Source organism: Podarcis liolepis (assembly GCF_965112155.1).
Source record: "Podarcis liolepis genome assembly, chromosome: 9".
In the NCBI taxonomy this organism is placed as follows: Eukaryota; Metazoa; Chordata; class Lepidosauria; order Squamata; family Lacertidae; genus Podarcis; species Podarcis liolepis.
Window position 1 is genome coordinate 24,062,477 of NC_139564.1, and position 27,490 is coordinate 24,089,966.

General features: G+C 42.8%; 2 protein-coding genes across 9 annotated transcripts in view; both read left to right on the plus strand.

The window, feature by feature from the left end:
* The window catches only part of SGMS2 (sphingomyelin synthase 2), a 30,747-nt gene extending 28,047 nt beyond the window's left edge, over positions 1–2,700 (plus strand). For all 8 annotated transcript variants that reach the window (XM_083459305.1, XM_083459304.1, XM_083459303.1 and 5 more), the window contains one exon: positions 711–2,700. In XM_083459305.1, the coding sequence (XP_083315431.1) occupies positions 711–914 (204 nt within the window). In that variant the 3' untranslated portion in view covers positions 915–2,700. The remainder of the gene's footprint in view (positions 1–710) is intronic.
* An 8,869-nt stretch (positions 2,701–11,569) lies between these two features.
* Positions 11,570–26,634, plus strand: CYP2U1 (cytochrome P450 family 2 subfamily U member 1). The gene is made up of 6 exons (XM_083459242.1): positions 11,570–12,401; positions 18,065–18,700; positions 22,223–22,384; positions 23,450–23,617; positions 24,450–24,657; positions 25,013–26,634. Exons 1-5 carry the CDS (start codon positions 11,957–11,959, stop codon positions 24,626–24,628), a joined length of 1,590 nt encoding a protein of 529 aa, XP_083315368.1. The 5' UTR covers positions 11,570–11,956; the 3' UTR covers positions 24,629–24,657; positions 25,013–26,634.
* The last annotated feature ends 856 nt before the right edge of the window (positions 26,635–27,490 follow it).

A 27,490-nucleotide genomic window follows, 5' to 3' on the forward strand; every position in this document is an offset into this window, starting at 1 on the left:
ATCATTTCAAGTAAATGTGCACAGGAATCCCACCATAAACATCTAACTGCACACATTTGTTGCAACTGTGTTTTGGTAAATCATATCCAGTACCTTAACTACACTATACACGTGAATCTTTAAAAAAAAAAGTCTATCACAAATCTGGTTCAGTTTAAATGAATGCCTTTCTAAATTACTGGAACTTCCTTTACTTAATTGTGAACCAGTTAACTGTAAGTGGAGAGGCATTTTCACTACGTGAATGGAATGCTGGTCAAAAATATTGTAGTTAGTCTGGAAAACAAATAAAGCCATTTGCTGTAAGTAGCACAAAAAATGACCAAAAGAAAATTTCTATATGAGGTTAAGCAGGTTTGAGCTGCCTTCATGGGAGTCTAGGAATCCCACGTGTATGTCTCTGAACTCCTTGGAGTAATACGAGGAGTTAATAAATAATACTACTTTGCCTGGTTTTACTTTACTGCCCTCTGTTTCAAATGGCGTCAGTTATCACAAAATTCCAGCACGAAAACCAATATGGAGCTGAAGGACAGAGAGAAACTGATTGTCCTATCTGAATTATACCTATGTTTTATATGCTTTTTACTCCATGGAAGTGCTTTCTTTCTAAGGAAAAAATAAGAATTATTCCAGTGGTTTAAATATGTCTCTTTTTAAAGCAGTCTCAGCAGGATCTTAATATATTTTTCTCCCCCCTCTTAATGCAGAACTTGAAAATCTCATCACAGACAAACTTTCTCTCTCGAGCATGGTGGTTTCCAATATTCAATTTCTTTGAAAAGAATATACAGGGCTCCGTGCCTTGCTGTTTCTCATGGCCAATATCTTGGCCCCCTAGCTGTTTCAAGTCTTCATGCAAAAAGTATTCCCGAGTTCAGAAAACGGGAGAGGACAATGAAAAATCCACCTGAAGAAAACGAAGACAAGAGAATGTATTGTTCTTTACTTCTACCAAAACATTTGTGCTATAACCAAAGCTCTTAAGATGACTAGATTGTTAACTGCAGAAGTGGACCAAACTTTGTGCAACTGATCTGAGAAAAGACAATTGTAGACACAAACAAAATAATTATTGCCCCTTGGTATATTTTTCTAGTCATATTGTACAGTTTCATCCCACTCTTCAGCGCTAGTAGACACTGGCACTCAGTGGCACTCTGGTGCCAACAGAACACTTCCTGAGGAGGAGGAAAGCTAGGACATTGGTTTCTTAATGAGATTCAGAGGTGCCAAAGAACACATCACACCATCTGTTGTTAAATATCACTCATCCCACAGAAGCACTGAAACAAAATATCTGCTTTAGACTCGTGGAGTTTGAAGAGCAAAACCATAGTAAACGATAAAAGGCACAATACTGGTCTTTCTAGCTATATGCAGAGAGTAACAGAAGTTGGCAAGCAGTGGTCTTACTATTCTCACTAGTGAAGGCAAGACTTGTTTTACATAACTGGTGAAACCAGAAGTGAACCTTGATCTTTTTATACACTCTTATGGGAATGAATATATTATAACCCTGTAATGCCACCACTGTTTCCATATACTCTAGCTACCCTCTATTGTTTTTTACATTTTTTTAAAAAAATAAGTGGCAGTTTTATATATATATATATCTCCATATATGACCATAAAACCTATTTTACCTGATGATACTGTAAGTTAGAAATAATGTCTACTAACATCGTCAGCATTCAACAACAGGAAAAAATAATTTATTGTTAAAATGCATATATGTAAGGCAAGGGAATTATTTAAATTTCTGCTGGTCAGCTTGCATGAATGTGTGGTGCATGTGCATAACACATTTTGAGTATATGCACTTTGCAGCGAATGCTCAAAAAATGGAGGATCTGTAATTGAAAGAGAATGTTGATACTCCTTCAGGCAATGACTGAAAATACCACTGAGTGCGGACAACCACATTGTTGGCTCTCAGAGGTATAAATTTGTAATTTTAAATAGTCATAAAATTCCTGCAGGATTGTTAACATTGTTTTTGTGATTGTACGTGGCTGTGCATCTACACATGTATAGCAAATAATACATAAACTTGAGTGAACCATTTAAATGCTGTGGGAGACAAAACTTCTCCTGATCCTCCAGTCACTCACTGGCTTTGATCTTCTGTAACGATTTTTTGAAGACTTAAAAAGAAATGGTGCGATTTTTGCAAAAACTATGGAACAGTGGGCCTGAGAGCTGGATGTGATACATCTACAGATGAACATCACATTGTTTTTTTCCTTGGTGTGAATTTGAGTTGTTGTGCCAAGGGTATTCACTGCAATAGGTGTGTTTGTTTCACTATTACCTAACACTATATTTATTTATTAAATGGTCATGTGGCCAGTCTGCTACTTTATTGTTTACAGATTTTTTTGGTTGAACAAAATGTTTCTGTGTAATATAAAACTGTATATGTGAAAACACCCAAACATTTATTAAGTTAATGTTTAAGAAAGCTAACATGGCCCACTTTTTTTGTTCTGTTTTGTACAGGAATCAAACAGTGTCATTACCATTATAATATCTAGTAGTTAAATGTATTTTTCATTGTTGCCAATTACTTTTCTATAAAAAAATCAGTAAAAGGAGCAGCTAGAGAAATAACTATTGAATTTGCTTAAGTCTAATCAGTTACTATAACTTTTTTTAAAATAATGCTTTAAAGAGTGACATTAAAAAAAAGTAATGAGACAATTTGACTGGAAAATTTATTCTAATTTAAAATTCAGTGTGTAGGTCTGGGTGTTTCTTTCATTCACAGGCCAGGCCGTTAAGCTAATTCTGGTTTTCAGACTTATCACTTTGGCAACAACAAATCTTAGTACAACAAATAATGCATCATGGGAACAGAAGATAGTGAAGTATGATAATTCAGCCAGAAACCTTACTTTTATGGGTAATTTTTCCTTCCTAGAAATATTTAACTTACTTGTTCTCAGGCCAGTTACAGGTACATACATAACTTTTTTATGTTAATAACTAACAAGGTTAATAACTAACCAGTAAACGATTAGATGCAGTGGCTAATAAAATGACAAAATCAGATTTAAAACTCAAGGCTAAAACAAACTTAACTTATTTTGATTTGCATTGGAGATGGTGGTCACGGTCCTGATAAATACAAAGGAAAGTATGTAGAGGGACTCCTGATACATCAGTCACCCCAAGTCCTATTTCAGGGCCACTTCAAACATGGCAAAATGTATAAAGGAGAGAGCATTTCTGTATGAATATAGCATTCAAGCTGTGTAGATCAACAAAATGTGTGCATATGTTTGCACATTAACAACCTACACCTATCCTGCATGCAACTTTGCTACAACAAAGTGGTTCTCATGATGCATTTTATCACATTTGAAGCAACCCTCAAGCTGGACTGAAACTCACATGTTTCAAAAGCAAGTGGCAAAGTTCGTGGTAAATTTCTGTGTGGACAAAAGGCCTTGTGTCTTTTCAATACGTTGCATGTGTATTAGGGGTTCAGCCAGAAATTGAAAGCTACACTTGCAAAAATAGTCTCTTCCTTCAAGTCCTCAACCTGGTTTCTGTACATTAACATCAAATTGCTAACCTTTTAAATTTCTAAGGTAGACCACCTAGGTTTGAGGGCACCATCTGTGACTGAAACATGTACATTTTATCTCCTAGACGACAAGTGTAGATCAGAGAAAGTTGGACTGTTTATCTCCCATTCAAAATTGGTGAAACTTGAGCTGCAATTTTGTGCTTTTAAAAAAATTATTATTCAGAGGGACTTTGGCATGCTTCTCTAAATTGCTTTCAACACTAAAGCACAAGGATCTGGTATTCAAATAGTATATAAATGCACTGGCCAGTTAATTAAAATAAAGAGATATAATTGAACTTAATCAGCTATACATCTATTTCCATAATTCACAGTGAAATTTGAGCTTCTTGGTTTCTGATTATTCTTGTTTTGGACGAGAAATACTAAAGTGGAGAATAAATGAATCCATCTCCTTAGATGGCAAGTGTAATTTGATAAGCTTGTAGATAACTGTTAGCAAAGGAATGCCTAGTAAACTACAGTAGCACACAGCTTGAAAACAGCTTCAGGATTAATCACCTGACAAATAGGGAAATAGGGAGAATATTAAAAATGATGCAATTTTTGTTGACCATGTTTATTCTGGTCTTAGTGAGCTTTTTTGCTCTTGTTCATTTCAGTATATTGCTTAAAAGGCCTGCACAACTTATGACAGACATGTCTGCTGAATACCTTAGGGCTTAAATAATCCTCTTGGTTTTGCTGTCTACAAAACCAAACCAGGGGAGCTGTAGAGTACCTGGCTGACCATCATATTTGGCTGGGAGGCTGCATTTGGCAAGATGGTCACAGGCTATGAAGGCCTGGCCTCTGGTATTAACTTTATTGCCAAATATTTCCAATAACTTTATTGCTTGACAAACCGACTGAAAACAATCGTAAGAAAAGAAAGTATACAGGATAGGAAGGAGCTTAAATAAGTTTCATTATCTCTTTAAAACCATAAAAAATACCAGTCTGTACTCTGAAGTCTCCTTCAGCTGTCAAAGCAAAGGCATCCCAAAAGCATAGCTCAAAAGCTTGAAATATGATATACATAAAGTCAAATTTGTAACTGGCACAGCGAAGTAGATAACGTCCATCCCAAAGTAAAAACGAACCAACAAATGAGAAACAAACAAAAATCTTAGAATACATTCAAAATCATTATTGTGGTCACAGCCCATCCTCCTTTTGTTTCCTTCCAGTTTTATGGATTTTTATTGAATTAAATATTCTTTATACAAGCCACAGCAGTAAAGTTGAAATTTCTTGGGCATGTCCCCCCCCCCCCGGGGTGGGATGTGCATTTCTCTTGTGATGTCAGTGAAGTGCCTCTGATAACATTTCTAAAATAGCAAGTTCTGTTTTAGGTGCTTATTTAAAGATTTTGGCCATAGTTGTATCTTGTAAAGAAAAGGGGGGCAGGGAGAGTGCTTTAGTATGATGACTGGCAACAAAAGTCTTGGATATGTTACTAAACCTAGATATATAATCCAGTGTACGTAGCCTCTGTGTGTAGTGCCTGTTAGCCCCCTAATGGACACACATAGTGTTGCATTTCTGTTCAATGTCAATCAGTTTCAATGAGCATATTCTTGTGGCTGAATCTTTAAAGGTTTATTAATTCAAGTAAAAAAGGCACTGTATGCCCACATGTTTTGCATTAAATATAATTTCAGTTTACTTTTTGTCTACAACACTGTTGTAGTGTATGCTTCTTAGGTCTTTCTAGTTTGGCTCAAGAGGCAGAAGTGAATATATTATGACTAGATATGCAGTATTTTGTGGGTTTAAACCCAGCAGTTGTAAGTATAAGATAGTGCCATCTGGATGAAGTTTTCAAACCCTTTACCTATGATCTGTCAAAACAGATCCTATGGCTTGGATCTAGTTGCATTGAAGTCAGTTGGACTCTAATCATCATGACTATCAGCACAATCTTAGCCATGTCTCCTCAGAGGTAAATTCTATTGAATTCAGTAGGGCTTACTTCCAGGTAAGTGCGGTTATACTCAGGTTGTTTATTCCAGTGGCACCCGAGTTCAATTAACTTGGGCTACAATCTGATATTCATACTTTCCGGAGAGTAATGCCCACTGAACTCAATGGGACTTACTTCTGAGTGGACATGTGTAGAATTACACTGTTAGTCTGGATCCAGCTCGTTGTATTTAATTTTTAAAAATCCTCTGAACTTTTTGAGTGCTGATATATTTTGATATAAACACCCTGAGCAGAATAAATATTTCAAAGCTTGGATTTTCATCATACTACAGAAGCAGATGTTGAACTCCCTGCAAAATCAGGATAGTGAGAGTTGCACTTGTAGTCTAGCAGCAACTGGAGGTCACAATGTTGGCTACCCCTGCTCTAACATATCCTGCTTTTCCCCAGATAAAAGTTGACTGGGATTCGCTTCCTTTATGCTAAAGTAAGCAAAAAGAGCAGCTAAAATTTACTCTGGTAAATGTTGCTTGAGGATACCTTTCCCAGTATTATTAAAAAAAAAGTTGCACTACACTATCTGTATACTACCGCATAGAGGCGTGCCTAGGGGTTGGCAAATTTGGCCCCCACCAAGGGCACAGGCCTGCCCCCCCTTCCGTAAAAATCACCCCAGGCTTATATATTGCACTCGTTGCTCCCCACCTCCTTGCTCATCAGGCGCTTCTCCTTTTGCTCAGGGGAGAGAGACGGCTGATGGAAAGGGTACTCAAACCCTTCAGCCTCCTCCTCTTCCTTTCCACCTGTTGTTCCTGCTGACACCTTCCCTCCCCTCCCCTTCCCTTTTATTACAGCAGCCCAGCAATCAGCAAGGGAGCTACAGCATCTTGTTTACATTGGATTCACACACCGTTTACTGGTATTGCGAATGAACAAGACCCCTCCCATGGGTTGGGATGGGTGGGTGCATGAGTGTTGGGAAAGGCTTGGGAATATCCTTGATCTCAGTGGCGTAGCGTGGGGGGTGCAGGGGGGGCCGGCCGCACCGGGCGCAACATCTGGGGGTTAGGGTTAGGGGGCGCAAATCCACGGGTTAGGGGGCGCAAATCCATGGGTTAGGGGGTGCAAATTACTTGCCTTGCCCCGGGTGCTGACAACCCACGCTACGCCACTGCTTGATCTTACTTACTTTTTCCCTTTTCCCTCCACACTTTAATGTGGACATTAAAGTGATGGAGAGATCAGACCTCCCCCTGCTGTCCTTTTTGGAAACAGCCTTTGCCATGAATGAACATAAGGGCAAATTTGCAAGATAAGCACTAGGTATTTGTGTGTGCGCTTTTGGATTTAGAAGACAACATATATGTTTACACCAATGTGAATACATAAAAAGGGCATTGCTGCATACAATCAGCTACAAAAACAGAGTCCTGTTTATACTGAAAATAAAATACCTGAACTGAAGGAAGGAAGGAATGGTGAAGCTGACATACATTTTGAAGGAAAATGTAACCAATCCACTTGAAACTATTTAATTGTAATAGTTTCTCAGCCAGCATTTTTGTTGAGGAAACTCATGGAGTGTTTTATTCCTTTATTGTAAATAGAGCTTCACACTGCAAGCCTTTACATGTCTACTCAAAAGTAAGCTCCACTGAATTCAATAGAGCTTACTCCTAGGAACTGGATAATTACTTTGCAGTCTTACACTGTGCCTGGGCATTCTCACAGTTTTGTTTCATTCATTCATTCATTCATTCATTCATTCATTCATTTATAGCCCATCTTTTTCTCTAACAGGGACTGGAGGCTGCTTAATCTATCTAGTCTAGCATTCTGTTCTAACATCCTCTTGGCATTAAATCCACATCACACACCTGATATACTTTATTACTTCCTCCAGTGCTTTTTTTCTGAGGGGACGCAGGGGTACACATACCCCTAAACATTTTGTGAATCTAAGTTTGGTCTCATTGAGGGGTCAGTATTTCAATATGAGTAGGAAAATGAGAGTACCCCTAAAAATCTTTTTAGGAAAAAACTCACTGCCTGCAGGTATCACCGGAATAGCTTGGGAAGCTTGAGTTAAAAAAGAAGAAGCCCAAAATACCAGGGTTGGTTACTGCCGTATTTAGGATTTGCTATTTTCTGCTAGTTATGGATTTCTCCCTTCTGATTCCTTGCTAAAACTGTAATAAAGTGTGGGGATGAAGACATTTCTTTAGTTTTTCTTTTAGAACATGAAGCTCCAGTGCTAGTGCAACACACATTTACTTGTATGTGTATGATAGTCCTGTGCAAACTAATTTACACAAATGTATGTATAAGCCCTGTTAAACACAGAGTTACTTCCAAGTAAACATAGATAGGATTGGATTGCCTGCATTTCTTCAGTCCTGTACTCAACAGAGGTAAATCTGCAATCCATGCACATTTACTTTGGGGTAAACCAAAATTTTAAAATCTCCTTATTCCACCTTTAACAGGTTAATAGAGATGGCTGTGTTTCTACTTACACATAAATAAATGAAAAGACTAGTTCCTTAGATTGTGATCCTAATCACACAAGCAAGTAAGCCATATTGAACTCAATGGAACTTACTTAAACACTCACAGGATTGTAAATGTAGTTCCCCACCCCAGGCCACTGGGGGCTTTTTTTTGAAAATGTTACTACCGTATTTCCTAACTTGAGACAACTCAGTCCAGATAAGTGTGTTTGTTTAGCTGATTCCATTTGTTTGCAAGCAACACTCAAAACATCTGTGTGTTTTTTTAATCACTCAAATCGTGGCATTGTTTCCTCCAGCAGTCATGAAGCTATAGGAGCTCTATCTCTCCCACCCCATAGCCCAAAAGCAAACCTGTTTCCATTTTAAAAAGTACAGTATCCTGCTATGAAAAACACTTAGGTCTGCTCATTCTGATTAGGGGCAAATGACATTTAGAAAAGATGCCCTAGCAAAATACTAGTTGTGCAGGGAAAGGTTGTAAGCAGGGATATATCTGTGTGTTTGGAACTGCAAACTTGTAATAACACTTCAATACAGTACGATCATAAACTGCTCAGTAATGTTTCATTCACTAATGTTGAACCTTTACAAGCGCAAACATCCACTGTGAAAATCAATGGATGTGCTGCCCTTCTTAATAGAGGAACATTGTCAGCAAATCATTACCTAATATAAAACACCATTACACTGAAGATTAAAGACCTTCTCCTGCTGCAGTGAAACAATAGCGCAAGGGTAGTTAATGCGGTGTCCTCCAGATGTTTGGGGCTACAACCCCAGCCAACATGGCAGATTATCATGGTGGTGTAGTCCACAACATCTGTAGGCGGGGCAGCCCAACTTTTCATACCAAGTGGGCTGTAAGAGTACTTTGACATGAAACATGCAGGGCACACACTACCTTGTTACACTGAGGCCAAATTTTGATGCCCCCTCCAGCCCTCATACTGCTTTCTTAAAGCTGGCTAAGTTAGGTGCTGAGCTTTTGGAAGGAGGGGTGAGGCTCTGGCAGGGTCCCAAAGTCTAGCACCTCACCCAGCTTTGGAAAGGCAGCACAAGGGCTGGGAAGTACATCAAATGTTGCAGAGGACCGCAAAAAAGGCATGCTTGATCTGAAGGGCATTACGTTGGCTATCTCTGCAATAACCCTAGACACTTCCCTGAACATAGTCTGTTTCTACACTATACATATGTTTTAAACATATTTGAGTATTTCCACTCAATAAATCCTGTCCACTGTAGACCTATTACGAAGCTATCACTGCTAAGACACAGTTATCAGCATTTGCACAAAATCACAAATTCATGATCCTTGGGGGGGAAAGCAATACAATTTTAGCTAATTTAAATATGTGTGGTAGATGTGCCTTTTTGGTCTTGGTCCTATCCGGACAGTAGCTTTGTGACGTTCTACTTGTAATATACAAAATGGGTGTAGAGGATATATCCTAGGAAAAAAGAGAGATATCTCTTTCAACCAAGTCCTTCATTCACAATAGTTAGCAGCAGCAACTGATCAACATCTACCGATCAATTCTTGACAGTCCTGCAGTCTAAAAGAGCTTAGTACAGGCTGGCTTGACCTGTGCAGTGTTAAATGCAGTCAAACTGCACAATCTCTTAATAAACTATGTGAGTGTGTGCAGATCTCAGAAGCAGCACAGTATAAACACTTCTGTGTGGTAGAGAAGGAGAGAGCTGCCAAGAGCTGGCAGGTGCTGGAACAAACCTGTAATACTACTTAAAGGTAGGGCTTTTTTCAGCCAGAACTAACCAAAACTCAGTTCCAGCACCTCTCAGGTGGGCACCACTGCCATGATAAGAGAACAATGATAATTTCAGGCACCTCTTTTTCTAGAAAAATAACACTACATAAAGGCATATATTAGTGCTTTGCTACTACATTAAGAAATGGTGCCTTTTAAAATCTCATTCTAATAGCATTGTATGCCTGTGCTGTGATTGATAAGTTATACAATGAGAGATAAACATTATGGCAGGATTCTGATTTAGGTGACTGGCCTTATGCAAACATTTTTCTTTCATTCATGAATCTGTTTTCCATAGATTTTCACAGCCTTTGAAGTTATTTGTTCTGTAAATTGCAGACTTTATGTACACTTACCAGTATTAGCGGTGTGGTATGTTTTGTAATATTCTGAAAAACTTCACTGCAAAACAATGCTATAAGAATAAAGTGCCTACTGAAAAAATGGTTGAGAACTGCATTTTGAAATGTGTTTATTTAAAAAGTATAGTCTTCCTTGATCACCTATTATTCTCTGGTTCCTACTGTAGTGTGCTTTTTTTATTAAAGTTAATTCTGCGCAAGAATCCTTGCTTTCTGTAACCTGCTACATAATGCAATACTTTATTTTGCATAATATGACCAGTGGCACATGGAAAGATGAAGGCAAGTACTTGCCTGAAGTCCTGGGTACTGAAAACACCACAATCTCCCCGCTATGTTCAGAGGAACACAAACCCTGGTTAAGTGCCAAGACCCCTGAAATTTCTTGCTACCGCTCAGCAGGGATTGGAGTGGCCCTGTAACAGTAGAAATGGGATGGATAGATTAGGCACAGCAAGACAGACTAAGGACCTGGTCAGCTTCACTGTGGATCTCAAAATTGTATCACTGTCTGACGCGGGGCGCAAAATGGTTAATTCTATCCTGGTTGCCTCCTTGGTTTCTAAGGCTGATGATGAGTACGTTGTCAACAGTTTTGGTGACTTGTGTTGTTTATTGTCAAGGGCCTTTACAGTTCACATCACATAGTATAAACTATCACAAAATTAAGTGTAGAGCATCCTTATTATCAACAATGTGTTATTGTACATTATGGAGGGTGTGCTGGTTTGTATATGTTAAATGACAAGAGGAGGGAGCGGCCATGAGGTGGAGTTCAGAAGTTCAGAAGCAGGGCAGGGCGTGGAAAGGAGTTGAAGCGTTTGATAAACTTCAGTTCACTTGCTTTGGGTTTGAAACAGCTGATTTCAGGTACTATCTGTCAGAAATGGCTTGGTTTCTTTTGAGTAACAATAATAGCTCTGTAACACACAGAGTGGCCCTCTATGCATTGGCTGCAAAAAAATATCAGGATAACGCATTTAGATAAAATCCCTGTAAATTGTTGTGGTGACTGAGAGCTTTACTCTGAAATCAAGCTAGATTTAAGCTTGTTGATGTCTTTGGCACCTTCTCTCTCTTACATCATGGATGTCGGCTTATATTATGAATGCATGTTCTGTATTAGTTTATTAGCCCTATCGCCACAAGTTTAGTCAGCTGAACAATAAACTTATGAACTAGAAACTACTGCAGATGGGTGCAATGTGGCAGAATCAAGGGACGCGTCCTGAATCAACTAATAAAACTCCAATCCCACCCTGAGAGATATAAATACATAAAATAACAAGAACAAAACAATGCTTGCAGAATGCACCTGTCCTACAATAAACATGGGTCTGGAAGATGTCCCCCTCCTTTTCCGCTTTCTCTTCGCCTTTGACCCCTTCGCTTTCTCCTCCCTCCCCTCCCTCCCTCCCTCCCTGAACTCTGCAGCAGGCCGCTGCAAGTCGCCAGCGTCACCCAGCTTTTTGCAGCAATCTTTGCGCTGGGGTCTTGGGCAGAGAGAGAGAGAGAGAGAGAGAGAGATAGATGGGTTGGGGTGGAGCGCAGCGGAGAGATAAGGCTGCACGGTCAAAGCCAGGGAAGCCCTTTCCCCGGTGACGCAGCGCCTCGGGGGAGTTCTGTCCGGAGCTGGGCGTTCTGATTGCGCCTCCTCTCCCCCGCGGGCGGCCAACCAGAGGCGGAGGAGGAGGCGCCGCCGCGAAGAGGATGTAGCGGGATCCGCGGAGGGGGACTCCAGGGGGCCGCAGAGCGCGCGCAAGGGAGGTTCCGCGTTGCGCACGGCTTCTGTCTGGCGAGCCCGCCCTGATGGAGGATCCCGTTAGCTCGGCGCTGCTGGCGGCCGCCGGGCTGCTGCTGGCGCTGTGGTGGCTGCTGAGCCGCCGCCGCCGGCTGCTGCAGGGGCTCCCGCCGGGTCCCAAACCGTGGCCTTTGGTGGGCAACTTCGCCTTCGCCTTGGTGCGCAACCCGCTGGTGCGCAAGCGGCTTCTGAACATGGTCCGGCAGAAGCAGCTCCCCAAAGGCGAAGGCGGCGCCGGGAGGGAGCAGCAACCACAGCAGCAGAACCCCCCGCATCTGCTGCTCACCGCCCTGGCCAAGATCTACGGCAGCATCTTCAGCCTCTTCGTGGGCAGCCGGCCGCTCATCATACTCAGCGACTTCGAGGCCGTGCGGGACGCCCTGGTCAACCAGGCCGAGGTCTTCAGCGACCGGCCCAGCGTGCCCCTAGTGGCCCTCATCTCCAAGAGGAAAGGTAAGGCAAAGAGGGCGGCGTGGGGAAGGGGTCAGATCCGCAAAGGGGCAGTTCGGCCGCCCTTCCCCAGGGTCGTGGGTTTGGGGCCCGTCAGACAAAAGAGGCCTCCATTGCAGGGGGTGGAGACCCTTCTAACTCCCCAATTCTCTAATTCTGTGACTCCTGGCAGCTGCATACGTTGGCCCGTGAAGCGGAATGGCAGCAGCCGGGTGAATGTGGCACCTGTGGCTGGGGTATATAACTTGAATAATAATAAAAACCCAAGAAGGAAGTCCTATTAGGATTATTGAGTGGCAGGCCCAGCTGCAGGGCTCCCTTGGAGTGCCAGGCCCCGGGCATGACAGTTGGGCGACATGCCGTGATGAAGGGGTCAAGGAGGGAGTGAAATACGTCTTTGATTGAGGGGCTTGATGAGAGTATTTCTTAGGATTAACAGAGTGCTTTGCATATATTGCCATAAGCCAGATGTTCTTGGGCTTCAACTCCCATCTCTCATTGCCAATTTCGCTGGCATCAATCCCTGTAGCACTGGGGTTGCAAACCTTTCTTGGGCCTGTGAGCCCATTTGCAAACTGTCATGGGCATCCCCCACAAAAAACACACAACCAAGCACTATTCTGTTGGTAGTGAATCTTAGAATCCAAGAATGGCAGAGTTAGAAAGGGACCTCAAGGGTCCAACCCCTTGCAATACTGGAATCTCAGCATGCAGTTCCTCATCCAGTTTGAAACCTTACCGGATCCTGCTTAGCTTTGTAAATGTGCTAGCGGTTTTATTGCTGCAGCAATAAAGTTTAACAGGAGATAGCTGAGTACTTAACTTCTCAGATAGTTGGTTCTCAGATAGAGTAAGATAAGTTACTTCATTGAGGCCTCTGGTGATGCTGCAGGCTGCATCTTTTCTGCATTAATACATGTAGCTGTTTCCAGCATTTCTTTGCCAGCGACACCTGTGTGTTGAAAGCTGCAGACTGTTGTAGCTGATTGCATATGCAGATTTCCCGTTGCCTTTCAGGTTTCCCATATAACCTACTGCAAAGGGAAACCACAGGCACCTGTTGTTGAATACTGCGGTATAATATGACAGTGGTGAGAGAGATACGTTTGTGAGTTCTATCCCTATTCAGGATTCTTCTTTCTAACAAAGAAACTTTGCTATCTGATGCTGTGTTTGTTTTTGCAGCTTCCCTGTCAGTCTAAAATAGTTGGAGAGGAGCACCAGATAACTAGGCAATCTCCCAGTTCTGCCCAAACAATTCACTTGGACTTGTAAGAAGCGCTGCGCATAAATGTAGTTTCCAAATACACTAACAGGGATTTTTGTACAGTCAGCAAACACACACATACACCCCCGCCGTGTAGTCAGGAGTTGCAATTTCGACAGTCTTTGGAAGTTCCCCTCCAAAGTTTCTAGCAGGATGAAAGTAGAGTTTGAAAATATTGAGGCAGTTCTTCAAATGGCTCAGATGAAGAGACAGCTTGCTCCTCGTCTGCCTTCTGTTCCTTTATCCCTTGCTTGCCTTCTGTTGCCCATTTTCATAGTTTCTCTGCTAATTTTGCAAAACAATAAACAAACATAAACTCCCCCTAAAGTTCCAGATTAATATTGTGCAACTCTTTTGTATAATCGTACATGTCCAAATTTGGTTCTCCTGGGCAAAGAATAACTGTCTTCTGAAACATAGTCAATTCTTGGTTGTGCAAGTCCAAAAAACAGCAGCTCTGCCTTCTCAGGTAGCCCAACATCTAGCCTTTTAAGCACCATAGCAGCTTTCAGAGATTTGTACAAGGAGCAAAGGAATTTAGAGTAGCTCTCAGTAGCTACTTCAAAAAACGATGCTGCAAAGCTAACATGACTAGAAGCATTTGCCTTTTAACATGGGACCCATTCCTCTTGTCACCGAGACATTTGTACTAAGGAAGTTTTACACTTAGAGGTTTTTGAGCAGAGGTTGGATCATGGATGCTTTTTAGCTGAGATCCCTAAATTGTAGGGGGTTGGACTAGATGACCTTGGGTGCCCCCATTCCAACTCTATGATTCTATAAAATTGAATAAAAACTGCGGGAGGCAGTGGAAGACAGAAGTGCTTGGCGTGCTCTGGTCCATGGGGTCACGAAGAGTCAGACACGACTAAACAACAACGTTGCTTTGAAGTAAGCAGAATGTGATTCCAGCATGTGTCTTAAATTAAGGGCCTTATCTAATTAAAAGGCCCCCTTCTCCCATTGCCGCCCTGCTCCCTACTGATTGGAGGGATGGTATCGGGAAGGGCTCTGAGGAAGGCAGGTTGATGTGGCAGATGGTATGCCTTCAAAAGTCCAGGTCTCAAGCTGTATACAGCTTTGTACTAGGGTTTGTTAAAATGCGTATACAGTGGTGCCTCGCAAGACGAAATTAATTCGTTCCGCAAGTTTTTTCGTCTTGCGAGTTTTTCTTCTTGTGATGCACGGTTTCCCATAGGAATGCATTGAAAATCAATTAATGCGTTCCTATGGAAACCGCCTTCAGACCAGGTCCGGGGACAGTCTGTCCCCCGATCTCTTCTGAAGGCTGGGGGGGGGGCAAGGGCTTTTCTTCCCACCCCAGCATTTTAAAAAACCCCGGGACAGCGGAGGACTTCTCCGCTGTCCGGGGCGATCTTAAAATGCTGGCGGGCGGCATTTTAAAATCGCCTGGGACAGCGGAAGACTTCTCCGCTGTCCGGGGCGATGTAAAAGCCCCTGGGAAGGCAGGCAGGGGGGACAAAGAGTTTTGCCCTCCGCCCGCCTTCAGAAGAGGTCCTGGACCTCTTCTGAAGGCGGGCGGGGGGCGAAAGTCTTTGCCCCCCCCCCCGCCTGCCTTCCAAAGCCGTCCGGGACAGCGAAGAAACGTGCTGCCTTTCTCCGCTCTCCCGGGAAGGCAGGCAGGGGGGAGCAAAGACTTTCGCCCCCCGCCCGCCTTCAGAAGAGGTCCTGGACCTCTTCTGAAGGCGGGCGGGGGGCGAAAGTCTTTGCCCCCCCCCCGCCTGCCTTCAAAAGCCGTCTGGGACAGCGGAGAAACGCGCTGCCTTTCTCCGCTCTCCCGGGAAGGCAGGCAGGGGGGAGCAAAGACTTTTGCCACCACCCGCCTTCAGAAGAGGTCCTGGACCTCTTCTGAAGGCGGGCGGGGGGCAAAAGTATTTGCCCCCCCCGCCTGCCTTCAAAAGCCGTCCGGGACAGCGGAGAAACGCGCTGCCTTTCTCCGCTCTCCCGGGAAGGTAGGCAGGGGGGAGCAAAGACTTTCCAAAAGTCTTTGCTCCCCCCCGCCTGCCCTCAAAAGCCGTCCGCGATAGCCGGAAGCGCTTCCCTGCTATCCCGGACTGCTTTTAAAATGCTGGCAGTGGGGAGCAAAGCCTTTCGGCCCCCGCCGGCCTTCCTGGACCTCTTCTGAAGGCCGGGGGGGGGGGAAGGATTTGCTCCCCACCACCAGCATTTAAAAGAGGTCCCCGGAGATTTCCCTATGGGCTTTCGTCTTGCGAAGCGAGCCCATAGGGAAATTCGTCTTGCGAAGCGCCTCCAAAACAGAAAACCCTTTCGTCTTGCGGGTTTTCCGTCTTGCGAGGCATTCGTCTTGCGGGGTACCACTGTATTAGTGAAGATAACATACAGAAGTAAATTATATTTTGTGTATATTAAGCAAAGTTGCATATAAACATAGGTATAACAGTAGAAATTTGTGCTAAAATGCTGGTGTATTTTCATGGGGGCTTTTTAAAAATAAAGAATTGCAAACTGATGTGGAAATGTGGAGAACTGAATTGAACACTGGAAAAACGTGAAACTGGGAGAAGCTGAAATTGGCAGATTCACCCATACCTAATCATAAGTGATACCTCTTCAGCAGCTTACTGATAAAAGGGTCGGTGTGGTGTAATGGGATCCCTTGTGGCATTTTCAGCTGGAGCAACCAAATTCATACCCTTGCTTGGTCTCAAAGCCAATTGAGCAAGTTGATATCTTGGCAACAGTGCAACTACAGTTTCATCACAAGTATAAATGCCCTTGGGTATACAATAGATGGGAAGATATGGTACCCTTATAACTTGTTATCAAGACTGTGTGTAAATAATACTATTATGCAAGTTTGGACTTGAACATTGGAGCCAGAGTGTCCAACTTTCATGTGTATTCATGCACACACTACCAAGAGCTTTAGGGTCTTTTGCTAGAGTTAAGGTGTGTGTTTGTCATGAATATCTGTTTACCCTTCACTTTATGCTCACAAGAAGTTCTTGCATAAAATAAATAAATATTTATTTTATGGTTTATTACATGAAATGAAAGGGACGGAATATATAAATGCTGCTTGAGACAGCAAAATTGCAACTTAAGCAGGCAGCAAATTCTACAGTACAATCGCATCTGGATCTAAAGAGTGAAAGAATCTCAAAAGCATACTGAAAGTGAGCGTGGCAATTTTGCTGCAGAACCCATGCTACTAGCAAGGCAAGAAATGGAAGGGGGTACCAGTCCTGTAGTGAAGCATAGCGTCAGGCTGGTCCTTGAGAGCATAGAGTGAAAAGGGGTCCATGTTGGAGCTTTGAGAACTAACAGCCATTGAAAATCTAGGGCTTAAGTACTATTTTCAGCCAATGTATTCTAATGGAGAAGGGAAGGGGGTCTTTGAGATGAGCAGTTTTTATAATTCCAATAACTCTGGTTGTTCTGTTGCCTCTTCCTGTAATTTTCTATTTTCCATTTTGTATTTTTTTTCTGCTTAATTGAATATAATCCTAGTGAGCAATGACTAAACTGGCTATTCTTGTTTGTTTCTTGTCTTACTGTTATCTTGCTATTGCCTAGGTGGAAACCATTCTTTAACCGGAGTTGTTGTTTAAATTTTGCTGGTAACTAGATCCAATTATCATCATCAACAATAGCAACAACATGTGGTTATCTTTACACAAAGTATTAGAATCACATAATCATCGAGTTGGAAGGTACCCAGAGCATCATCTTGTCCATGCTCCTGCTGCACATTGAGGAAAAGATTCCTGCATTGCAGAGGGTTGGACTAGATGACCCTTGTGGTTTCATCCAACTCTGCAATTCCGCGATGCTATGATTCAATGAACTTTTTCATAAACCACTCTGAGGTTTTGGGGTTGTTGTTTTTTACAATCAAGCGGTGTGTAAATATTATGAAATATGAAATAGGTAAAGATAAAGGACCCCTGGATGGTTAAGTCCAGTCAAAGGCGACTATGGACTTGCAGCGCTCATCTCGCTTTCAGGCTGAGGGAGCCAGCGTTTGTCTACAGACAGCTTTCCGAGTCATGTGGTCAGCATGACTAAAATGGTTGTGGCACAACAGGACACCATGACAAGTGCCAGAGCGCATGGAAATGCCGTTTACTTTCACTATTTATCTACTTGCACTGGCATGCTTTTGAACTGCTAGGTTGGGAGAAGCTGGGACAGAGCAACAGGAGCTCACCCTGTCCTGTGGATTCAAACCACCGACTTTCCAATCAGCAAGCCCAAGAGGCTGAGTAGTTTAGACCACAGCGCCACCCACGTCCCATGAAATGAAAACAGGGGAGAACCCAGGATTTCCTGTAGTTCGAAGCTTCAAGGTATCTTACAAACAAAACCGAAAACTCTGTTCTCGATTCCAATGTTTTCCCCCTTTCTTTTCCTCCAGGTGTGGTTTTTGCGCCTTACGGTCCGGTGTGGAAGAAACAGAGGAAGTTCTCCCATTCAACCCTCCGTCACTTTGGATTAGGAAAGCACAGCTTGGAGCCTAAAATAATCGAAGAATTCAAGTATGTGAAAGCCGAGATCCTGAAGCACGGGGACAAGAAGTTCAACCCCTTCCCCATAATTGGCAACGCCGTGGCGAACGTCATCTGCTCGATGGCGTTTAGCAGGCGATTTGACTATGATGACGCCGGCTTCAAGACCATGTTGAAGCTCATGTCTCGTGGTCTGGAGATAAGCCTGAACAGTCACATGATTCTGGTCAACATCTGCCCTTGGCTCTACTACCTCCCAATCTATCCTTTCCGAGTGCTTAGGCAGATTGAGCTGGATATCACTGCCTTCCTGAAGTCTATTATCACACAGCACCGGGAAAGCCTCGATAGCCAGAATCCCCGAGACTTCATTGACATGTACCTCCTTCATGCAGATGAGGAAAGGAAGATAGACAGCGAGAGCAGCTTCACTGAAGACTACCTGTTTTTTATTATTGCGGACCTTTTCATCGCAGGCACAGACACCACATCCAATACCCTTCTCTGGAGTCTGCTTTATATGTCGCTTCACCCGCAGGAACAAAGTAAATGTCATCCTTTCTCCAGTGGCTGATTCTTAATTGGGTTTGCTCTTATTATGCAAGCTATCCATTTTGGGGGGTTTTTCCACAGCATTGTTCGGAAGAACTGGGTGTATAATATGGCCACAGCTGCACCCTTCTGATCAAATCTTGCATGGAAAACAATCACCCGCTGCCTCTAACAGGGAACACAGTACTTTGGTGCTGAAAGGCTATCCATGGGTACTAGTCAAAACGATGTCCCCCTCCCTCTCTAGGCACACACACACCAACACACAGGGCTGCCACCCCTGTTGCTCACTCTGCTTGCCAACCACACCTCCTCACCAACCCCTTTGCTAACTCTCTTCCCTCACACCTGGGTGACCAACCCCCCCCCTTGCTTTAGACTTCGCCCACGTCCCCTCACAGCTTGCCCCAATCCTCGCTCCCTTTTAAAGGAGGGTGGGAGGCGTTTCAGAGAGTGGTCCGGCAAACTCCTCTCTGAAGCGTCTGTCCCATTCTGTTATGTCTCGCTGCGACTGTGTTTAATATAGGGCACCTCCCCCCTCCTTCAAACAGCTTGCCTTGGCCAGTGGCCACCTGTGCTGCTCGCTTGCCTACCTGCCTGCTATTCTCTCATGCTACAGTGTAAAGACAGCTTTCCATTTTTATCTTATCTTATCTATGAGGCAGTATATACCTCTGAATTGTAGTAGCTGATGGAGGGAGCAGTTGTTCTCAGGTCTTCCTTTGGGGCTTGTTGCCATAGGCATCTGCTTGGCCATGTCAGGAGTTCAGCCTACACTCGAGTAGGACCCCGGCAGAGACACATGCCCGACTGGCATGTTCTCTCCCTCCTGGTCGATTGTTCCAGAGCTTTGTAAGCTTTCTTCAGTCCGAACATCACAGCGACTGATGCCAACCAACACTGGCACATTTAGAGATCCGCAGAGTTTGTGCATCATGCGCGTGACAGACCTCAGCATTTTGACTAATCTACTTTATCTACATATAAACACATGCGGAACACTGCAACATAGCTCCCTCTCTCTCCAGCATCAGACAGCAAAGAGAAAAAGAACAAAGGACAATAGTCCCACTTCACGGAACACAGTAACACAAACATCCTGTCTCCGTCACTTCCCACTCTGTGGAGTCAAAACATATACCGCCATGTGATAGACAAAAATCCCATGACTGCAATCATAGATCAAGAATTCTAACAGGCCATTGGGTGAATAGGGTCCCGAGCTAAATGAGGCTCTGTTGGATCCAAGAGGGCTCTTATTACGTTCTTATAGGAGCCCGAAACAGGGTCACTGAGGAAAAAGCAGATAGCTATGGGCATGCTTTTGTGAATCCCGAGGTATGCAAAGAGACAAAAAGCAAACTTCAAAATGACAACTCCCCCACACACTCATGCCTAAAGTTCAATGAGTACTGGACATAGAATCATTGAACTGCAGAGTTGGAAGCGACCCCAGTGGTCCTTTAGTTCAACCCATGCAATGCAGGAATTTCAGCCAAAGCATCCATGGCAGATGGCCATCCAAACTTGGCTTAAAATCCTCCAAGGAAGGGGAGTCCACCACCTTCCGAGGGAGACTGTTCAGCTCTTCCCACCAGAAAGTTCTTCCTAACATTTAGTTGGCATTTCCTTTCTTGTAACTTGAATCCATTGGTTTGGGTTATACCCTCCAGAGCAGGAGAAAACAAGTTTGCTCCATCCTCCATGTGACAGGTATTTGAAGATGGCCATCGTATCTCCTCTCAGTCTCTTCTTTCCCAGGCTAAACATTCCCAACTCCCTCAACCATTCCTCATAAGGCCTGGTTTCCAGACATGTTGTTTTCCCGGGAGCATGGCATTTTGAGTGTTGGTGGAAAAAGAAAAACTGGAAACCAAGGAGGAATAGCAAATTGGATTCCTTGAGACTCTTAACAGCTTATAGGAGTGTGGGAACTTGTTTGGCCTTTGAGGTATTGTTGGACTCTAACTCCCATCAGCCTCAGCCAGCATGGCCAATGATCAGGGATGATGGGAGTTGTAGCTGCAGGCAGAATCAGTGTTTCTGTGTTTTAATACATTTCTTCTCCTCTGCCACAACACTCTCTAACCCACTCCCCAATTCTGTAAAAAAAACCTGGACAGTTTCAAGTAGATGGCTGCAGATGGGGTTCATTTTAATAAGTTATTATACATACAGAGCCAGATTTTCTTATTACTGGGTTGTATGTCTCATGGGGCAAAGACCTAGAGTATCCTTGGAGTCAGGTTATATTAAATATTATATTAAATAATAGTTGGGTTATATTAAAAGTGTAAAGTTGGTTTTAATGGTCACCTAATGTTTTTAATATATTCCAGCTTTTATTCATTCTCTTTCCACCCCATAGCCATTTTGATTTCTAAATCACATAGCTGTGATGAGCAGCTAAAATCAGTCAATTTTACTGCTTGGTGTACATTTAATGCTTTCTGTTTCCCAAAAGTTGATTCTCTTAGTTTCTTCCAGAAAACAGACAGCTGCGTTTTGAGTGTTTGTTAGATGCGTAGTGGCATGAATGTCAAAAGATGATGGTGTGATGGCAGTCTGTGGTACACAAAGCTCTCTGAAAGGTGTTAACATGGCCTTCACTGTAAAGACCTTTTCTAATCTTATCTAATTCACATACAGTTCCATTTATTTACCGTGGCTAAAGTCGCTTCCAGGCAATCTGTTTATTGAGCATCCATCCTGTTTAATGTGGGCAAAGTTTGGGGGGATGTTAGGTGACATTGGCTACTTATTGAACATTTGTTTTGCTCTACGTGCAGAATAGCTGACCTCATCTCAAGCAATTTCCATCCCATACTTTCCAGTACATTTCCCATCACTTTCCTTATTGCAAAAAGCCTGATTGTATGTGTGCAAGAGCCCAGCAAACTTTTACTGCACAACCTGAATTTGCTAGTATTATATGATTAAATCCCACCTGAAAATAGCAAAAATCTGGAAGTGCCCTTAAGTCAAGTATGTTTAGGATCACAGCAGTAATACTTCTGATTGTAGACACTGGAGGGCAGTGTTTGACATGCAATTAGTATTTAATTTGTTAAAAGAGAGAGGTCTGAGTGTAATCTCTCTCTTCTTCTTTTTGCAGCCTTGCTCGCTAATCCCAGAAGTGCATGATGCCATCATAGAAACCTAATGTAAAGTAAATAAATTGCATAAAGCCCATTTAGCTAGGGTTGCCTAATTTGAAGAGCAAAAAGGAGGCGACTCTCATTTTAAATACCCCTACTATATGTAGGCTATAGAAGCTGTGATATATTGCTGAGAGGGGCAGGAGAAGAGAAGAGGAAAGCCTTCATCCACCAGCTATGTCTATGTCTCATCCAGAAAGTATAGCCAGAGACATTTTGGCAAATTTAACAAAATCCACCTGGACAGAAATTTTACCCCTGAAAAAGAGGATGTGTCCTGGAAAAAGAGGACACATGGCAACCCTAATTTAGCCATTTAGTCCCAGTGCTCATCTTACTGTCTCTTGTTTTGCACAGAAAAGGTCCAGGAAGAAATTGAGTTGGTCATTGGGCGCAGTAGGCCTCCAACTCTTGCGGACAAGGCATGTATGCCCTTCACAGAAGCAACCATTATGGAAGTTCAAAGGATGACGGTGGTTGTACCTCTTTCAATTCCTCGAATGGCCTCAGAAACTACAGGTAAGTGTTTTTGATGGGCTGCTGCTCTCATGTTTTGGTACGAGTTCATTTAGCCAAAAGCTGATTTTCACATTGGAGAGAAACAAGGAAGGCTGAAATTTGAACAAGCTTTCTTATACTAGGTCTGTCCTATCAGGTCTTTTGGTCTATCCTAGATTGGCAGCAGCTTTCCAGGGTTGCCAGGGAAAGGAGAGTCTGGAGTTTCACAGGCAAATTGCCCATTATCACGTATTTATCTGCTTTATAGAGCAATACCAGAGCTGAAGTGAGAATGGACTGTGGTCAGGCGTAAGAGAGCCAATGTGGTGTAGCGGTTAAGAGCGGTAGACTCGGAATCTGGTGAACGGGGTTCGCGTCTCCGCTCCTCCACATGCAGCTGCTGGGTGACCTTGGGCCAGTCACACTTCTTTGAAGTCTCTCAGCCCCACTCACCTCACAGAGTGTTTGTTGTGGGGGAGAAGGGAAAGGAGATTGTTAGCTGCTTTGAGACTCCTTCGGGTAGTGATAAAGCGGGATATCAAATCCAAACTCTTCTTAAGTGCTTGAACTGTTGTGCACCTCCAGGCATTGCACATGTAGTAGATACTTCATTAATGAGCTGCTTTTGCAACTAGTCAAGTCACCCAGGGCTGATTTTCAGCTGCTGTAAACTGCAGCTTGGACTTTGCAGTGTTGCTTCACGGAGTGTGCTCCTCCTTTAGTTCAGATCGTATCTGTTAGCAGCTGGCAAACTTAAAGCAAGCAACCCCTGTGTTTACAAAGTGCTCTGATAACAAAGGGTCTGTGTTTTTGGTAAGCTTTTCGTTTTCTGTGCCCTTGGTGAGGGTTTTATTTGCCCCTTCCCGCTCCCAGAGAAGTCCACAATACCATTTTAATGGCACGTAGAAATACACAAGTGTGCATTCTCTCAGTCACGAAGCAACACTTTCCCACAACCCAACCCAAACACAAGCATTTTATGTTCCTTTGATTAATATGTCTGTGTGTAAAATCTCTCCATAAGGGTAATGCCATTTATTAATTTGTGAACCTCTCTGGTTGTGTATATGTTGTTGTTGTTTTAAGTGCTCCAGGGCTACACTATTCCAAAGGGCAGTATAATCATTCCAAACTTGTGGTCCGTGCACCGAGATCCCAACATATGGGAGAATCCGGATGATTTCCACCCAGCAAGGTTTCTGGATGAAAATGGCCAGCTCATCAAAAAAGAAACATTTATTCCTTTTGGAATTGGTAATTCAACTCTGTTTGGTGTGTGTAGGGAGGGATGGGGGTGCAGATTGTGGGGACACCATTTCTTGATAGTAGGACATCTTTAAAGCAGTGTACATTAAGTATTGTATGTTCAGCATTTATGAAGGCCAGGAAAATGCTTGCTGGTCTCTCCTATTTATTTTTACTTTATTTTATTAGGGTTTATATACTGCCCTTCATCATAAGATCTCAGAGCCGTTCACAGTCTATTATAGTCCATTACAGGGGAGGAAAGTCTTCAGGCTTTGTTTTACTAAAACTCCAAGGTTTAAAGTGGTTCAAAAGTTAAAGAACAGGATTTACCTCTGAGCACATTCTAATGCTAGAAATTTGCTTTCAGTACCAGAACTGAATGGAGCTCATAGTCATTCCACACAATAGTCTGCTCCTCCTGCTGCTTCCTTCATTTCAGCAGCCTAATTTAGTTTGGAAGTTATTTTTTGTTGCAGTTATTGCTATTGTTGGAAACCCTTCCCAGTCAAATCACCCAGAGTTCAACAGGGAGATTCTAAGCTACCTTCTGCCCATCTCTGGTCTATTAAGTTATATTTAGCTGTCTTATATGGGACAGGATCCAGCAAAACCAGTTTAGTCTGATAGTGAATAAAGATTTATACCATTTCTTTTCAGGGGTCTTTGTGCTTAATAAATTTGGAAGCCTGGTTATCATAGCGTATGTCCTGGACCTCGTAGCATTTCTTTCTTTCCTTTTTTAAAAATGGATTCCCACAGAGATTATTAATATTTATTTAAACTGTGAAGTTTCCCCCCCCCCTTTCATCTCTCTCACCCACTTTGCTTTCCTTTTCAGGAAAACGTGTGTGCATGGGAGAACAACTTGCCAAGATGGAGCTGTTCTTGATGTTTGTGAGCCTCCTGCAAAATTTCACATTTCAATTTCCCGAAGACATGGAGAAGCCATCGATGGCAGGAAGATTTGGCCTGACTTTAGCTCCACTTCCATTCAACATCATTGCCTTAAAGAGATGAAGGAACCTCAGACAAGAACACTGCATGAAGTTTGTATTACTCTTACGAAAATTCAGGGCTATATATGAAATGCACTTCAGTAACAAAATCGCCAACCCTGAGCAGGGATGGGAAACCTGCAGCCCACAGGGTACTCACAGGCTCATAAAGCACTTTCCCCTTAGCCTGTGGGCTCTTCCATTAAATGTGTTGAAACTTTTTGAATGCGGAAAAGGAATAAAAGCTTCTAGTCTTCGAAGTTGCCGGATGACAAGTGACAACTGGTGCAGAGACTCTTAATGTCAGGCATTGAGTGGCTTTTTACATTAGCTTAGAAATGACGGAGGAAAAACATAAAAATTCAGTTTTACATACAACAACAGTGGGTATCCCTCTCTTATACAGGAGTTGTGACATCCTTTAAAATGGACACATTGAAGGTACAGAGAGATGTGTAATAAAAACAGGATTTGCTGTGGTTTTTGCTCCTGTGGGGTGAGTCTGACTTCTATCCGCCTTCACTGTGAAAAGAGCAGCCTTACACACCCCTGATTCAAGTCTTCAGGGTTGCCCTTCCCTCATGTTTCAGACTGATTGACTGCTTTTCTTTCTTTTAACTTTCAAAGCATTGAGTGTGCATTTGTTCCATTAAATGTGCATTTCATCCCCTTTAATACTAAAAACATAGAAGCATTTCTGAAGTGTTGAAAACTCTAGCGGAGGTGGGTTAGTGACATCACCATTCCAGACAATCAGTGCTGTGCACAGCTGGTTTCTAAGAACATAAAGAAGAGCCTGCTGGCCCATCTAGTCCAGCACCCTGTTCTCACAGGGGTCAACTAGATGTCTGTGGGAAACCAGCAAGCAGGATTTCATCAGAAGAAATCTCACCTCTCCTGTGGTTTCCAGCAACTGGTATTCAGAAGCATTGCTGCCTTCAACCATGCAGAATCTCTTTCCTCTTCGTCCAAGGAGGGAGAAGATCACTTCCACAGGAGGCTCACAGCTCAAATTATATGTACATCTGTAGGTACACGAGGTTTGTCTCTTGGTACCTCTGTTTATTCCTGCTAATGGGGATATGAAGGCACAAACGGTAATGCATGGATCCACACACAACAGGAACATTTTGTGTGCGTGGTTAGCATGAATTTAGGCAATTGCATCCCTTCACTGTGCTATCGTGTGTGCATCTGAAATACGGTAATTTTAAATAAGGGCCATCTAGGAAGATGGCTGGCACATAACAGTTCCCCCAGACACATGCATGTATGATAATAATACATGCATATCCTGGGAGGTAAAGCCATACTGCCAAAGCCTTGGGCTGGCCTTTTTGGCAGAGGATAAGCTGCTTTGATATAATCATGGAGTTCATTTCCAATTCATTACCTTGTAAAGGAAGTAGTGACTTGAGACAAACGGGGTAGGAGCTTATGAATCAACACTGTGCAGGTATGAGCTACAGAAAGCCTGCAGTGCAGAGGAACCTTTAGGAAAGGTGACTCGGACTCCTTGGGCCATTCTTAGTTAACTGGAAACTTCAATGGAAAAACTAAAATTGCACTGCTAATTTTCAGCTGACTGCTGTTAAACAGCCTGAGTGTGGCGGGGGCGACATGGCTGGCAATGCAACTGATTCTTTGTATGGCATGTAAGCCCTCTTGTAATAAGGCAGCCTTTTTAATGAAGCACTTTATAATTTTGTCAGGATCCAAAGATCTGTATTTCTATATTTTAGTAGTTGTTAAGAGCCTCGTGAATGATAATATATATTACATGGATTGCCTATATCTTGCTGATGTTTACCTTGCCTGCTTTATTTCTTCCCCTTCCCCCATGAAAAACAAAACAAAACGAATGCCTTGTTTAGAATTTTAGTATGGAATATATAATTGCTGTTAGAAACTAGCATTTGAGATCATTGCTGACTATTTTTAAAAGGTGCCTATCTTTCTAAATACAGCCTGAGATGTGTTTCTCAGTATGAATCTTTGTCTAAATAAACCTTTTTATTTTAAAAGCAATACTGTCTGGAAGCCGATTTTGCTTTTTAAACAGATATTTAGAGCATCTATTGTTACCTGGTTTCTTATTGGTCCCTCAAATAGATATTTCGAGTGAGTACTGTAAGTTTATGTAGCCGAAACAATACTATCACTGCACATAAGGGGAGTTATCAGAAGGCTCAGAGAAACCCTGAGATTTGCAGATACACAAAAAAACAGAGGGGGGACTCTGTTTTTGAAACTGGTGAGGAGTGAATATGCTTTTTTGCAGGAGGACTGGAATTGGCGATGTGGAAAGGAGGACATGCTAGGGATCTCTTAACAAATAATCCTGTTCCAATGATTCTTTCTAGGAAACCACAAACAAAGTGGTTTACAAAGTGCTGCAAAACAGATATGCCTTCAAATCATTTCTAAATCAGCTATATAATTTTAAATATATGCTAACGAGCTGCTGAGCTGGATCAGCTGTTGCTGTAGTGACTGGCTGGAAAAGTTGCACCCTAGCATAGGAACACAGGAAGTTGTCTTGTACCAACTTCTGCTCCATCTAGCTCAGTATTGTCTACACTGGTGGGCAGCAGCTCTCCAGAGGGTCTCTCAACTCTTCTAGGAGATCCTGGGGACTGAAACTGGGACCTTATGCACTCAAAGCAGGTGCTCTACCACTGAGCTGTGACTCTTCCCGTAATTTAGGGTACCTCACATAACAGTAAGTCCCAAAGGTCATAGCACACTTATTTAGCAGCTGGGATATTGGGGTGAATGGCAGGTAATAAATTGTAATAATAATAGACAACTGGATCATCTGGCAGTGTTTAATGCAAGTGGGCACACACACACACAGGGAATGTGTGCCGGGAATAATAATAAT

Coding starts and splice junctions, on each gene's coding strand:
- CYP2U1 (XM_083459242.1), top strand. CDS start 11,957: ATGGAGGATCCCGTTAGCTCGGCGCTGCTGGCGGCCGCCGGGCTGCTG. Junction 18,701..22,222: donor GCTTCACCCGCAGGAACAAA/GTAAATGTCATC, acceptor TGTTTTGCACAG/AAAAGGTCCAGGAAGAAATT. Junction 22,385..23,449: donor AATGGCCTCAGAAACTACAG/GTAAGTGTTTTT, acceptor TGTTGTTTTAAG/TGCTCCAGGGCTACACTATT.